General features: G+C 36.7%; 1 protein-coding gene across 1 annotated transcript in view; it reads right to left on the bottom strand.

Moving 5' to 3' along the window:
- The window catches only part of BRIP1 (BRCA1 interacting protein C-terminal helicase 1), a 183,892-nt gene that overhangs the window by 133,482 nt on the left and 34,446 nt on the right, over positions 1 to 15,964 (bottom strand). The window contains exon 7 of the mRNA XM_033183748.1: positions 1,194 to 1,484. Coding sequence (XP_033039639.1) covers positions 1,194 to 1,484 — 291 coding nt within the window. The remainder of the gene's footprint in view (positions 1 to 1,193; positions 1,485 to 15,964) is intronic.

Here is a 15,964-nt window from a genome sequence, read left to right as displayed (position 1 = left end):
AGGGATTTCACAATTCCTCAGTTAGTTAGAAGAACTCTTTGGAAATAAATATGACTGTAGAATTTCAACAATGGCTTTGATTCAGTAATTCTGTATTCTCTCCTGGCTCTGAACAAGTCACTCAAGTTTTGCCACTGGAACACTTTACTACTTATACTTTATAATCTCATTTGAATATCTGTTGAAGTATCTTTTGACTATCCCTAAATAAAGCTTAAATACATTTTCATCTAATAAAAGAGAGTATTAAGGACGAAAAGCATAAAACAAAATAACTAATTCACATTATATGGTAAGGGGTGCTATATCAATGAAATGAAACTCTGGGGGCTATAGCTCACAGTTTTTTGTGTAGAACCAACTCTAATAAGATACTAGTGAAAAACAAAACAACTCTCAAAAAAATACATTAAAATATCACTGGTCACTTCATAGTTATCAATTTATGGTTCACTGATTTTGGGGTATAATTTCATACTTGCAACTTCAATTTTAGAGTAAAATAATTGTCACACCAGAACATAGGCTCCCAAACTAATATTGCCAAAAAAAAAATTATTTGAAAGTCATATAAGTCTTTAGAAAGAAAGACTTCTCTATTGTCACCAAGCCCAAATTCATATTATTCTAATTTCCTTGGAAATTTTCAAAACCACCAATGACATCTTTTTAAAGTTAATAATTTAGTATAACTTTTAAAAGAGGGGTTTGTATTAATCAGAATTATGAGGTGGGATAATCATTATATTTCTCATTCAATTAAAAAAATCCAGTTTGCCTGAACAGAGAGCCTAAATAAACTATCTGCTTTTGAAGTTTTTAAGTATGTAAAGTATATTAATTAGATCTAATTAGACTAAATCATTTAAACACTTCTGTCTCCTCATATGACATCATCCAAGTTTGACTATTTTTGGCAGCAGGATTTAAAAGAAGAAACTAAGATATCTGACTACAACAGAAATTAACTTCAAGGAATTAAATATCCCCAAGCTTTAAAACCAAATCCCATACTTTAAAACTTGACTCAAGATTTTCTTACAGTAAAATTATTTTTTAAAAGATATCAATACTAGCAGTTAATTTGATTTTCCGAAGTTGATTATCACTAAAATGTACATACAAAACACATATTGAATAATTTAATTATTTTCAGCCTTATTTTTTCTCTAAAACAAAATCATTTTACTCACATTTCTCCCATCTAGCAACTCCATGCACTTCTCATTTCTGTTGAAGTTACCAACTACCTCAGGATGGACACAAGTATGATCCCTGCTGGAAAGAATAGTCATCGGGACCCTTGAATATGCTGTCCTCCGGAGCTCTCTAGTAATCTGAGCAATCTGCTTGTGTGTGCGTGTCCCAAAATATATTTTGGGTATCTTGGATTTCCCTGCATGATCCTTCTTAATGGTATTCGACGACTCTTGACTGTTTCCTTGTTTCGTAGAACAACAGCACCTAGAACAGTGGCCAGGGGGCTGTAAGAAAGGAAAGAAATGATAACTAATATCTAAACTACCATAAAAAAAGGTTATCAAACCTCACATGGAATCAGAACCTGTAAGTAATGAATCACAATGGTCAAATAAAGAGAAATTACAAGAAATTATAGTATCTAAAACTTGCCATTAAAGAAAAAACTACAAATACAATGTAAAATTGGTCCTTCTTTTAAAAGTTATAAATGATATTTCCACATTTGCACACTTTCTAACATACCACTCTAACTCTCCAATTCCAAATGTTTTGAGTACATTTTAACTCTCCTCTTTCATAAATTATAAAAGTGATAAAGTAGGAACAATTTTAATTTTTTCTTAGGCTTCATATGAACTTGTGATATTATAGTTTAGAGTTAATAGTTTTGTTCACAGCATAGTTCATTCAAATATTCCTTAATACACCAATGCTTTTGAAGTGCTTTTAAATATAGTTTACAAAAGAATAGAATTATCAAGTTGAATCTAAAGTATCACTTAACAACTTCAAGAAGAGAGAATTCTTCTTTAGCAAAGGTACGAAAATAAATGCAAAATATTAATATTTAATAATGAAAGCAGGTTGCTGGTGTGGAACAAGTATATCTGAAATTCAATTACCTCTCATGGAATGTAAACCCATCAGTAAAATTATCATCCAGGATAGTTTTTCCCAGACAATTTCACTTGTAACTCAGTTTCATAACTGAAATAGTTATATAAATGTCTCTTGAAACAAACCATATGGAGCATCAGGAATATAGTCTACTTAATCTACCTGAATTTTCTCTTCTGTTTCCAAATCCTCAAATACTAAAAAAAAAAAAGAAGTTTAATGCTATATATTAGAACTCACATGTTCTTAATAACTGCTCCCTTCTAAGTCTCAATTATTACACCAAATGACACAGAACAAAGTCTCATTTTAGAGAAAGAGTGTAAAAGGGTTAATTTATAGAAGTGGTCATTGATGGGGAAAGAAAAAAGGTAAATAGCATTGTAACTTAAAAGACTGCGGGCTAAAGAGTTTTAATTTAGTAGAACACACACTCTACTTGACTTTGTTTTTATTATTATTATTGTAATCAGTAAGATTAGCCTTCATAAACAAATGCTAAGTCATAGTATGTTACACCACAATACTGGGGATCAAGCTGTCTTTTAGCCTCAACTCAGTGGAAAAGCAAGTTCAAATTACTCCCAGTCTCACTCAACCGTGTCCACCATTAAATATTACAATACATGATAGAATGGATGTAAATGTGACCCTTCTGGAGCTGTCACTCACTGGGATAAAAGGTTCACTGATGTGCCAAATAAACAGTCAGTCAAAGCAGATAAAGTTACAGCCATGCTGGAATTGTTACATTCTCCTCTCAGGTTGCCAGTAACAGCAGATTTCATTACAGAGTGCTGCCACATTAAATAGCCAGTTCCAAATATCCTGCCTTCTATATTGAATAATTACTTATTCACTAAAAGGATAAAAAGAAGAGTTATGAATGGGGCTCTTGTCAACAGTGAGGCAGGAAACAGCTGACATGTGGTTTATGTTACATATGTTGCAATATCCAACAATTTATGGTCACAGAGAAAATGGAATGCAAATTATATCATGATATTTCTGACTGAATTCTTTTTTGGCTTTTGCAATGATCATATTAATCAATTAACATACAAAAAGAATTAAGGTAACTCAAGTAGAATTAATTTACTTTTTCATACCATCAATCATTTCGCTCAATTACACTATTTATCTTCCTTATGATACAGTTAAATTCATGTGAATACTAGAATGCTATGGCCCAATGCATTGTTATGTACTACATAGATACATTATATCTAAGCATAAAAGTAATCCAATACAGTAGCTTTTTCTCAAGGCTGAGAAAACTTACTTTTTGATGTTATACTTTTCAACATCAATTCCACTTAAAGCTTTACCATCTACTCCTTTTAATTTCACCTTTTCTCTTGGTCAAAAAAAATTCAAACAATAATACAGAAATATTGTTTAAAAATCAGCTATCCCATCACAAATAATTTAGTGTATAACTTACTGACCTTCATATATACATATCTTTCATATCTTTTTCTCAAATAGAAAGGGATGCTATTATACAGTTTTACAACTAGATACTTTGTTTTCAAAGTTTTTAATTTTTAAAAAGGGTGAATTTGGCACGAATAATTTAATGTTCTACTTATCTTTAAATGTTACACTAGTTGTGGTACTAACAAAAGCAAAAGATCAAGAACTAGTATCAGAAAACTTTTCTCACTAGAGTGACTTTAGTTAGGACCTTAAATCTGTTTTTCACTTCATAATTCAGAATACTATAAACCACAGCTAACTTTATATTAAACATATTTTTGTTGTTTTTTAAGTTGTAAAGTAATATGAACGAATTATAACATCTATGAACTTGACTAGACTCCTCAAGAAGATGGTTTTCCTTTTTTCTTTTTTTTTTGAGACAGACTTTCACTCTTTTTGCCCAGGCTGGAGTGCAATGGCATGATCTCGGCTTACTACAACCTCCGCCTTCCAGGTTCAAGTGAGTCTCCTGCCTCAGCCTCCGAGTAGCTGGGCTTACAGGCGTCCACCACTACGCCTCGCTAATTTTGTATTTTTAATAGAGACGGGGTTTCTCCGTGTTGGTCAGGCTGGTCTCGAACTCCCAATGTCAGGTGACCCGCCGGCCTCGGCCTCCCAAAGTGCTGGGATTACAGGCGTGAGCCACCATGCCTGGCCAAGAAGATGGTTTTCAATGGGTACTTAGGCAAGTAGGGAATACGGTAGAAATTAAAAGTTAATTATTTTTCCTTTGTATTATTAAACAGAAATTATTTCTCCAGAAGCGATCTTCTATTAAAGTTTCCATTTAAAAGATTTGGTACAGGCCAGGCACCGTGGCTCACATCTGTAATCCCAGCACTCTGGGAGGCCGAGGCAGGTGGATTGCTTGGGTCAGGAGTTCGCGACTAGCCTGGCCAACGTGGTGAAACCCCGTCTCTACTAAAAACACAAAAAGTAGCCAGGCATGGTGGTACGCGCCTGTAGTCCCAGATACTCGGGAGGCTGAGGAAGGTGAATCACTTGAACCAGGGAGACAGAGGTTACAGTGAGTCAAGACCACGCCACTGCACTCCAGCCTCGGTGGCAGAGCAAGATTCCATCTCAAAAATAAATAAATAATAAAATAAAAGATTTGGGGCCAGGCACGGTGGCTCAAGTCTGTAATCTCAGCACTTTGGGAGGCCGAGACGGGCGGATCACGAGGTCAAGAGATCGAGACCATCCTGGCTAACATGGTGAAACCCCGTCTCTACTAAAAAAATACAAAAAACTAGCCAGGCGAGGTGGCGAGTGCCTGTAGTCCCAGCTACTCGGGAGGCTGAGGCAGGAGAATGGCGTAAACACGGGAGGCGGAGCTTGCAGTGAGCTGAGATCCGGCCACTGCGCTCCAGCCTGGGAGACAGAGCGAGACTCTGTCTCAAAAAAAAAAAAAAAAAGATTTGGCACAATCATATTTGAAGAAGACGGAAAAACTCATTGTAGTAATGTAAGAAAGGCTTCAAAAAGTCACTTACTTTATAACAAAAGATAATTACCTATATCAAAATCAGCAACTTTCTTTTTTTTTTTTTTTTTTTTGAGATGGAGTCTCGCCCTGTCGCCCGGGCTGGAGTGCAGTGGCCGGATCTCAGCTCACTGCAAGCTCCGCTTCCCAGGTTCACGCCATTCTCCTGCCTCAGCCTCCGGAGTAGCTGGGACTACAGGCGCCCGCCACCTCGCCCGGCTAGTTTTTTGTATTTTTTTTTTAAGTAGAGACAGGGTTTCACCGTGTTAGCCACGATGGTCTCGATCTCCTGACCTCGTGATCCGCCCGTCTCGGCCTCCCAAAGTGCTGGGATTACAGGCTTGAGCCACCGTGCCCGGCCTCAGCAACTTTCAATGCTCTAAGAAAACTAGAGGAAGGATCCTGATGCCAGCAGTGTCAGGAGATCGGAATATCCCCCAATCGAATTACCAGGCTAATACTTTATGGCCTCTCTCTGAACCCCTTTGATCCAGGGGTCTTAAAACAATTAGATGAATAAAATTAAACAATTTCATATCTCTTATTGAGTATTTTTCCTGCTAAGAAATGATCATATTTATCTTTCACAAAGACTTTTTTCTTTCCCTTTGCTATTTAAATTGACAGAGATTTCCTTTCCTCCAGGAAACTACAGAATAAATTTTATAATATTCATTCTCATCCAATATATCTGAAAATCAATATATAAAACACATGGGCTTCCCAAAATCTGTAACCTCTAAGACCTGTAAGTGGCTACACAGTGCCAGAACCAAACTCTTTAAGAAATGGCTTCTTCTCCAAGCTAGAAACTGTTCAGAGTCCTTTTACTTCAAAAAAAGGCAAGAAAACCCAACCCAAGTAACTGCAAAAATATACTATCATTAAAAAAAAACACACACACACAAGAGATACATGTGGATGTGACAGCTATAATATTTCCATGTGCAGTAGCCAATTGTTTAAAATACATTTCAAATCTACAATTACCAAAACTGTTCTAATAGAACATCAGCAACCAAGGATTTTCAGAAAATTTTTCTTGTGTTTAATAAATTATATTCCCTCTCTTGTTCCATTATATAAAGACATGCCTAAATTCTTTCAAGGATAAAGGATTCGAAGATTTGATCTTGAAAGAAAGGCGAATTGCTGAGTCCTTTTCACTATTCCTTTCACAAGCTATAATTATAAGTTCAAATGGTAACATACCACAATGTCAACTTCTAAAGTTTTATAACTTTCTCCAAACTTTCCCTACTACTCACACAAAAAATATACTATGCCTAAATATCTGAAAAATAAGCATGGTGATTAAATATTTTTAGAAATGGAAAATGATAAAGAAATAGGAACTAATTTTATTGCCAAAGAAGAAGTTCCTTTGCTAACTGTAAATCAGGAGAGATTCTCAAAGGAGACTACAAATTGAATTCCAAAAGCAAGCATGACTATGAAAACTAAGTATATAAAGAGGTAGAGAGAAAAAGAGACTGAAGAGAAACCTGTTTGAATGAATTAAAAGGAAAACTAGGTCAATGAAACAGTAAAAAAAAAATACAAAAACTTGTATTTTTCCATAACTTTCCACATGTGCATGTATTGTCTTTCCAACCACACTGTAAATTCCTTGAAGACAGAAACTATGTCTTACATTTCTTTATATAGCTCATTCATTGAGAGTGGTGTTTTGCACATAACTGTAATGTAGCTTTTTTTAAATTGATGAATTATGACTAAATGTTCCTGAACCAAATTCTGTACCCATGCATTACAATTAAATCTGACAGATGCTTAAATTATGTCCTAATTTGAAGTGCTGCACATATCAAAAAGTTACTTCAAAATCCAGATTAGCTTTTAAAGGAAAAAGTACAGGACAATTACTATTTTTCAAGGCCAAAAAGAAAAATCATCTTATGCTAGTATTTTAATAATGACAAACATATATCCCAATATTTTCATTATTAATAATACTGTCATTTTTTAAGGCTGTCCTTGTGCTAAGCATTTTTCATGTAATATCCCATTTCATTCATTCATTGACTCAAGAGACATTAGAATCCCTGATATATCAAGCCATGGAGAAGACAATGATAAGGATCACCTCATCTTACTGACAAAGAGAGCTTCATTCTTAAATTGTTCTACAAAGTGTAGTTCTTGGAGTTTATCAAACCATTTTCACTCATAAACTAAGGAATTGTTTAAAGTTAGTTCTATTATTTTATGCATGCAATTACAAACTATTCCTAAGTATAATCTTCAAGTTTTATTTCATAAAAATTGTTTTAACTTATTAGTTGACATTTAAATCAAATATGTTATAACAAGATCTATGTTATGTCCCCCAAGGGAAAAATAAAAAACAAAAACTTTCAATTAGTAGACTCTTTAGAGCAAGAGTCAGCAAAACAGCCAGATAGTAAACATTTTAAGCTTCAAAGGCTATATGGTCTCTTCTTTCATAGGAAGATATCTTTTATGATCCAAATGTAGAGAAGGATTTCCTAAAACAATAAACCAAAAGCACAAATGACTGAAAACACAGCTTCATTAACATGTTAAACTTCTATTTAAAAATACATATTCCTTAAAGAAAGAAAGAAAAATAGGGAGAAAGGGGCACAGGCTGACAGAAGATATTTGCAATGCATATAATCAAATGAGGATCAGTACCTACAATATATAAAGAATTCCAGTAAATCTATTTTTAAAAGACAAACCCTACAGGAAACCAAGAACAGGCAAATCACAGAAGAGAAAAGCTGAAAGGCTAATAAGTATCTGAAAAGATGTGCCATCTAACGTACAACTTCACTAGTAATTAGGAAAATGCAAATTAAAGCCATAATTAGATTCCATTTCCTATCCACCAGAAGAAACTCTTATTCACTGCTGATCTAAGTATAAATTGGCACAAAGTAATCCCAGCACTTTGGGAGGCCGAGACGGGCGGATCACAAGGTCAGGAGATCGAGACCATCCTGGCGAACACAGTGAAACCCCGTCTCTACTAAAAATACAAAAAACTAGCCGGGCGAGGTGGCGGGCGCCTGCAGTCCCAGCTACTTGGGAGGCTGAGGCAGGAGAATGGCAGGAACCCGGGAGGCGGAGCTTGCAGTGAGCTGAGATCCGGCCACTGCACTCCAGCCTGGGCGACAGAGCAAGACTCCGCCTCAAAAAAAAAAAAAAAAAAATTGGCACAACTACTTGAGAGCAAATTGGTGATCTAGTGAAATCAAAGATACATACACCCTTTGACCCAGCATGACACTGTTAGGTACACATGCTAGAAAAACTCCTGCAAATTAAGACAGATAAAAGAGGAATATTAATTGCAGCATTGTTTTAATAGTGAGAAAAACAAGCTACATGTATCAACAGAAGGAATGGATAAGTAAATTGTGGGGCTTTTTCCAATCAATGGAATAATATTATGATGAAAAAATATGAATGACAGTTGTATACATCGACGTCGATAAACATGAACAAGCAGTTGAACAGGCTGAGTATGGCTTAAACAAAATTTCATTTTCACCATAAAATTCTAATTAAGTTGATGATAGAAATAAAAATATAAAACTTCAGGTAGAGAGTGAGGAATCACGACTATGGAAGACGATCTTTAAAGCTAACAATTGTGAAAAATATATCTGAAAAATGCTAGAAGTGCTGAAAAAAAAAAAACACACACACACAGTTAATATACTCTGTTCTGGTTTCTCCTCAGTTGTTTCATACCTAGCAGAATAGCTTTCATCTTAACACCTCCTCCCCAAAAGTTTTCAACCTACTTTATTAGGAAATGGGTTCTCAAATTAGGGTCCATGGGCTGTTACAGATCACCAAGAAACTATAGACACAATTTTGTGTGCATTTTTAGAAAGTGAACCCGTAACTTTCACCAGGTGCTCAAAGGAGATTGTGACTGATTTGGGTGAGGGCTTTATTCCAGAATTGATATCTGGTTTTATAACAAAAATCAAATGGAAACAACATTTTCTTTACAACCAAATTAACCAGACATAGTTATTCTGTAAAGGAATAAACAGTAGTCAAAAGAAGACAATTTCATAAATGTTCCTCCACTGCTTCTGAACTCATTTCTATTGTAATGTTTGTTAATTAACTAATATTAACATAAGGCTAAAATACTTAGTTCACTAATGTATATTTCTTTTTTTTTTTTTTTTGAGGCGGAGTCTCGCTCTGTCGCCGGGACTGGAGTGCAGTAGCCAGATCTCAGCTCACTGCAAGCTCCGCCTCCCGGGTTTACGCCATTCTCCTGCCTCAGCCTCCCGAGTAGCTGGGACTACAGGCGCCCGCCACTTCGCCTGGCTGGTTTTTGTATTTTTAGTAGAGACGGGGTTTCACCGTGTTAGCCAGGATGGTCTGGATCTCCTGACCTCGTGATCCGCCCGTCTCGGCCTCCCAGAGTGCTGGGATTACAGGCTTGAGCCACCGCGCCCAGCCCACTAATGTATATTTCTAACTTCTTTTTACAGATAAAAAAAAGGAAACTCAAAAGAATTATTCAAGTTCCCACAAAATATGTAATAAATTTGTGGAGAAATTGAAATTCATAACTTTAAATCTTAAAGTGAAGCTTTAACGGGATTGTTTTCATCTACCACTTAAGCAAAAAAGCAAAATACTGTCCTTTATTTCAAAAAGTCATGCACATGAAGAGCTAGTGGTAAAAGGCCAATGAACATAGAATTATACTACAATCTTTGAGACATAAAAAAGAGTTTGTTAATCATTATCAACCATTTGCTGTTGTCCGAGCCATCTAAACAGGTACTGAATGCCTGTTGTGCAAAATCTCACATTAGCACACACTCTAGTAAGATAGCAAAAGTAACATAACTATACCTTTTCAACTATCCTTTTTTAAAAATTCAAACAGTAGTAGTACCCTACTGCCACCGTTTCATGATTATACTGCACAAAGCAGCTGTTTATCCACTCACAGCAACCAGCAGGTGAACCTGATTCAATATTTATCACAGGCTTTCACAGATCACTGCTAACCAAGCAAACGTTTTAATTAAGCTGGAACTTGCTTCAAAGAGCTCATTCAAGATGTCAATCAGCAGGTAAGGGATCAGATACAGTGTCAGGTGAGAGTGTGTAATACAAATCCACAACTTTCTTCATCCCATCGCTGTAAATTAGCCTGCTCTAAAGTTCAGACTCTGATTGTAACAGACTGCCAGTCTCCTGGAATGTGTAACTGAAGTCACTCAAATTCTATTGTGAAGGTTGTAAGCAATATGTTAAACTGCAATGGGCTAGCACATTAAGACAGATCCTTTTCACGGTTGTTTTTTGATACCATAAGTGTTTGTTACCCTACTCTCCACTTACTGTTTACTTTCTTGCCTAGTGTGTAATGGGAATTCCTTAACACAGTTGCTCCAGTTTCTGAAAAGTCTGTGTTTCAGTAGAGTAAATCAATAAGAATTCTCAGTGTAAGAACAAGATCATAAAGATGACTGACCTGCTATAAATCAAAAATTATCCTGGTATAATAGAACTTTACATAGATGTGATTATAGCAATGAGTCTCAAAGCAGTGATGAGTCACACTGATCAACTTCATGAGAAAAACCCAGGGTGTTTATAAAAAATAAAAAGGGGAAAAGAAGACTCAAACGAGAAAAACGGGGAAGTGGGCGGGTAGGGGGAAAATCTCTTCTTTAAATAAGAATGCCAGCTAAGAATTGTACATAAAATGATAGAATTTTAAAAATCACCATTTTGTAACTTTCATGTACTAACTGATTCAGGCAAGTTATATAAATGGATGCTGAAATCTTTCAGTGAAAAGTTATTAGGGAACAGAATATTGACAAGTCTCAAATGTCTCAAAATGTCACCCCACAGATTATTCATTAATTACAAAAGGAGGCCGGGCGCGGTGGCTCAAGCCTGTAATCCCAGCACTTTGGGAGGCCGAGACGGGCGGATCACAAGGTCAGGAGATCCAGACCATCCTGGCTAACACGGTGAAACCCCGTCTCTACTAAAAACTACAAAAAAAAAAAAACTAGCCGGGCGACATGGCGGCGCCTGTAGTCCCAGCTACTCGGGAGGCTGAGGCAGGAGAATGGCGTGAATCCGGGAGGCGGAGCTTGCAGTGAGCTGAGATCCGGCCACAGCACTCCAGCCTGGGTGACAGAGCGAGACTCCGTCTCAAAAAAAAAAAAAAAAAAATTACAAAAGGAAAATGTACCTTTACAATGAAGAGACCTGGCGGTGACCACTTTAACCAAGTGGTGAAATTCAGCATCAATGGTATTGAGACTAACTGGCTTCATATGCCTCCTGATAAAAGAAACACACTCATGTGCCCATCTTCAATAAAACTACATGATTACTAAATCCAAACAAACAAGACGTGAATCAAAAAGAACCTGGGAATAGAGAAACTGGTAAAAAGACATATATGGGCCAGGCGCGGTGGCTCAAGCCTGTAATCCCAGCACTTTGGGAGGCCGAGACGGGCGGATCACAAGGTCAGGAGATCGAGACCATCCTGGCTAATACGGTGAAACCCCGTCTCTACTAAAAATACAAAAACTAGCCGGGCGAGGTGGCGGGCGCCTGTAGTCCCAGCTACTCGGGAGGCTGAGGCAGGAGAATGGCGGAAACCCGGGAGGCGGAGCTTGCAGTGAGCTGAGATCTGGCCACTGCACTCCAGTCCAGGCGACAGAGCGAGACTCCGCCTCAAAAAAAAAAAAAAAAAAAAAAAAAAAAATGTGGCACATACACAATGAAGTACTATTTAGCCATAAAAAGAATGAGAGCCTGTCATTTTCAGCAACATAAATGGAACTGGAGGTCATTATGTTAAGTAAAATAAGCCAGGCACAGAAAGACAAACTTTGCATGTTCTCACTCATTCGTGAGAGCTAAAAATTAAAACAGGTGAACTCATGGAGAGAGAGAGTAGAAGGGTGGTTAGCAGAGGCTGGGCAAGGTAGTCTAGGGAGGGGAGAGAGTGGGGGTTGTTAATGGGAACAAAAAAAGTAGTTAGAAAGAATAAATAAGACCTAGTATTTGCTAGCACAACAGGGTGAATATAGTAAAAAATAATGTAATTGTACATTTAAAAATAACTAAAAGTATAATTGGATTATTGGTAACACAAAGGATAAATGCTTGAGGTGACAGATACCTCATTTACCCTAATATGATTATTACACATTGCATGCCTGTATCAAAATGTCTCATGTACTTCATAAGTATATACACCTACTAGGTACCCACCAAAATTAAAAATTTAAAAAAAAGCAAACCACCCTTTTTAAACAGGTGGCATTTCAAATCTGTGGGGGAAATTATTCAACTAATATTTAGATGAATGACTATTTGGGGAAAAAAATTAGATCCTATCTCCCACCTTACATCAAAATAATTTACAGTTGAATTAAAGATCAATATATAAGAACTGAAACCATGAGACTTCTAGTCTAATATGGCAGATTAGGTACACACATTTGCCCTCCTTCCCACCTAAAACACCACTAAAATAAACTTAGTAGCTGAAGTTGCAAACTGAGGTCCACAAATCATACCTGGTTTACAATCATGTTTTGAATGGCTACACAGAGTTTTATAAATTTGAACCACTTAAAAATTATGAGATGAAAATCCATAGTGTTGGTTTCTTCTAGAAAAACTGGTTGACTGGCCACATTAGGCCTGTATTCTTACAGGACAGCAATCCACTAACATTGACTAGATTGTCACATTTGGATGAGACATATACTCTCAAGATATCACAGTCCCTGCCACTTAAAGAATGTAAGCACATGCACTTAGACCCTTTCTTTCATTCATGCTACCTATCTGGTGCCCATTTAAGTTGCCAATCCTGGTTACAGAAGTGTAAAAAGGGCCGGACGCAGTGGCTCACGCCTGTAATCTCAGCACTTTGGGAGGCCGAGGTGAGTGGATCACTTGAGTTCAGGAGTTCAAAATCAGCCTAGCCAACATGTTTAAACTCTGTCTCTACTAAAAATACAAAAATTAGCCAAGCGTGGTGGCATGCACCTGTAATCCCAACTACTCGGGAGGCTGGGGCAGGAGAATCACTTGAGCCAGGGAAGCCGAGGTTGCAGCGAGCTGAGATCCCGCCATTGCACTCCAGCCTGGGCAGCAAAGTGAGACTCTGTCTTAAAAAAAAAGAAAAAAGAAAAAAAAGAACACTACACAGAGTGGGAAGGGGCTTGAGCAAGACGCTCAAGAGTACTGGTTACAAAATTTTCTGAGGTTTAAATATTCTCTAGAGGTTTCCCATTGGTTATTTTGTTGCACACTATGTAAATGAACACGTGGCCTGTGACCAGTCTGATTGGTTGTGGGAGGCGAACAGTCAGAAGCTGAAGGGAAGCTACAGTTACATCCTATGCAAATGAAGACATGGCCCATGACCAGTCTGATTGGTTGTGAGAGGGGACCAATCAGAGGCTGAAGTGAAGTTACAAAGTTACACCCTATGCACATGAAGACTGGTTCTGGGAAGTAGAGGTACTTTCCATTCTTTCATCTGCCATTCAGTAGAAAGGCGGGGTGTTGCAAACGGAGTAGTCTCTGATCCTTTTGTTACTTGGGCATGGAGAGGTGAGTTTTTCTTTTTGATTCACTTTTAGGAAGTCAGTGTGAATCGGCCTTAGGTTCCCTGCCTCCAGACCCTATTCTCCTGCCTCAATTTCATTATTTTTTTCTTGTATTTTTTACCTTTTTATTTTTAATTTAATTTTTTAGAGACAGGGTCTCATTCTGTCGCCCAGGCTGGAGTACAGTGATATAATCATAGTTCACTGCAACGTTGAACTCCTAGGTTTAAGCAATCCTCCTGCCTCAGCTTCCTGAATAGCTGGGATTATAGGCACATGCTACCACGCCTGGCTACTTTTTGCGTTTTCTGTCTTTTTTAAATTTTTCTTAAGATACAGGGTCTCTCTCGCGTGCCCATGCTGGAGTTTAATGGCACAATTATGACTCACTTCATCCTCAACCCTCAACCTCCCGGCTCAAGTGATCCTTCTGTCTCAGCCTCCCAAGTAGCTGGGGCTACAGGTGCATATCACCACATCAGGCCACCATTTCATTCTCAACAGATATTGAAGGCTCAATGAACATTACTGGTAGAAATAAGCAACAAAATAAATAAATCTCACATTAACTAAAACTGCACATGAAAACATTTGTTATTGACTAAAAATTGTCCAAAGAATCAGTAATAGCCACCAGAAAAAGAACTAAATGACAGAAGACATAATCAATAAAAACCTGGTGTGCCTGGTTTTTGATGTGAAAAACATAAATTAATGAATGAAATGTCTTCCCTATAAACATTACATAAAATTAGTAAATGACAAAAAATAAAAGACAATAAAAGAAGAAAAGCTATTTGACAAATAGACTGATAATGGGATTCTCATACATTTTTCTCTGTAAAATCTTTGATGTTACTAGAATTTTTATAAGCAAATATCACTTTTATAAAAACAATTACATTTAAAGAAAACATATACAGAAAACAATATACAGGGTAGACATACTACCAAAAGGAGAAGTAACTAGTTTTTCAGGGCTTGCAGAATCATTTTACTCAATTTGATAAGACTTTCCTCTTACTAATAGATCCAGTATGTGCCTTCCAGGAAAAATGCACCAAAAAGTGCCAAGGAAGAAAGGGAACTGACGGACTATCCAGTAAGGCCAGTCAAATCAATCATATAGGTTAATGAGATGACTGAATAGAAAAACAGACTGCTCTCACATCTACTATTGTTCAGAATATTAGATTAAGGAAAGAGCTGAGACAAGATTTCCTTGTGGAAGGACAGGAGAAAACATAACATGGTTATAGCTAAGGAAAAGAAATCAATAAAAAGGAGGAAAAATAATCGACAAACATCCAGTGACGTGTAAATGTGCAGTGGGATGTGAATGGGGAAAAGTTTGTGTCTAAAAAAGAAAAGGCACTGTATGACTAATATGGGGACCAACAAGTTTTCAGTTTAAAGGTGGGAGGGTTCCAAATGACAACAAAGTCCAATGTGTAGTGGTGTTGTTGAATTAATGGCTATACTAGGTCGTAAGTTTCAAGAAGGCTGAGGAACTATGGTCAAAATAGGAGATCATCAACGAAGATCACGAAGTACCCCTGGATGGTAACTGCTTCTCCTACTCCAGATTCACAGAGTAACAAGGAGAATCTGACATTTTTACTGCCCTGATGTGTGCCTACTTCACTAAACCTCAAAAGCACCTATCTTTAAAAGATTCATACATGTTTCCAATGCTGTTGTCAATATAAATTATCTTCTGAATGAAACACTAACCTTGCACAAGTAATGCAACATCTGGCTTATAAGTAGTTTTCACTTAGAACAATGCATATATTTGTTTAAGTTTTCCAAAAGGCCAAAATTTAAAGAAACAATAAATGTCCTTAAAAATATGAATGTATGGACTTCTGCTTTTAGCCATAAGAAAAAACAGAAATCTTATCCTTGCACCATAAACTACTAACAAATTGAACAAGATACATGAAACAATAGTTTTCAGACACTGAATTATGATCTCAGAGAGGAAACAATGAGGTGATAACTACATTACTTCTACAGATGAAAACACAATAACTGAAAAAAAAATCCACTAGTAAGATTAACACCAAATTAGAAACAGCAGAAGAAGAGATCAAGGAGCTTGACAAATCAGCGATAGAAGATAGACAAAATGAAGCATAAAAAAGAAAAAATAGCTTAAAAAATGAACATATAGTCAGTGAGGTATAATATCAAGCTGTCTAATATACACATAATTGAAGTCTGAAAGGGAAAAAATCAGTACTTAAAAAAACATTGTTTTCAT

This window comes from Trachypithecus francoisi, unplaced genomic scaffold (genome assembly GCF_009764315.1).
Source record: "Trachypithecus francoisi isolate TF-2019V2 unplaced genomic scaffold, Tfra_2.0 Lachesis_group20, whole genome shotgun sequence".
In the NCBI taxonomy this organism is placed as follows: domain Eukaryota; kingdom Metazoa; phylum Chordata; class Mammalia; order Primates; family Cercopithecidae; genus Trachypithecus; species Trachypithecus francoisi.
This window is presented reverse-complemented; position numbering and strand designations above follow the sequence as displayed.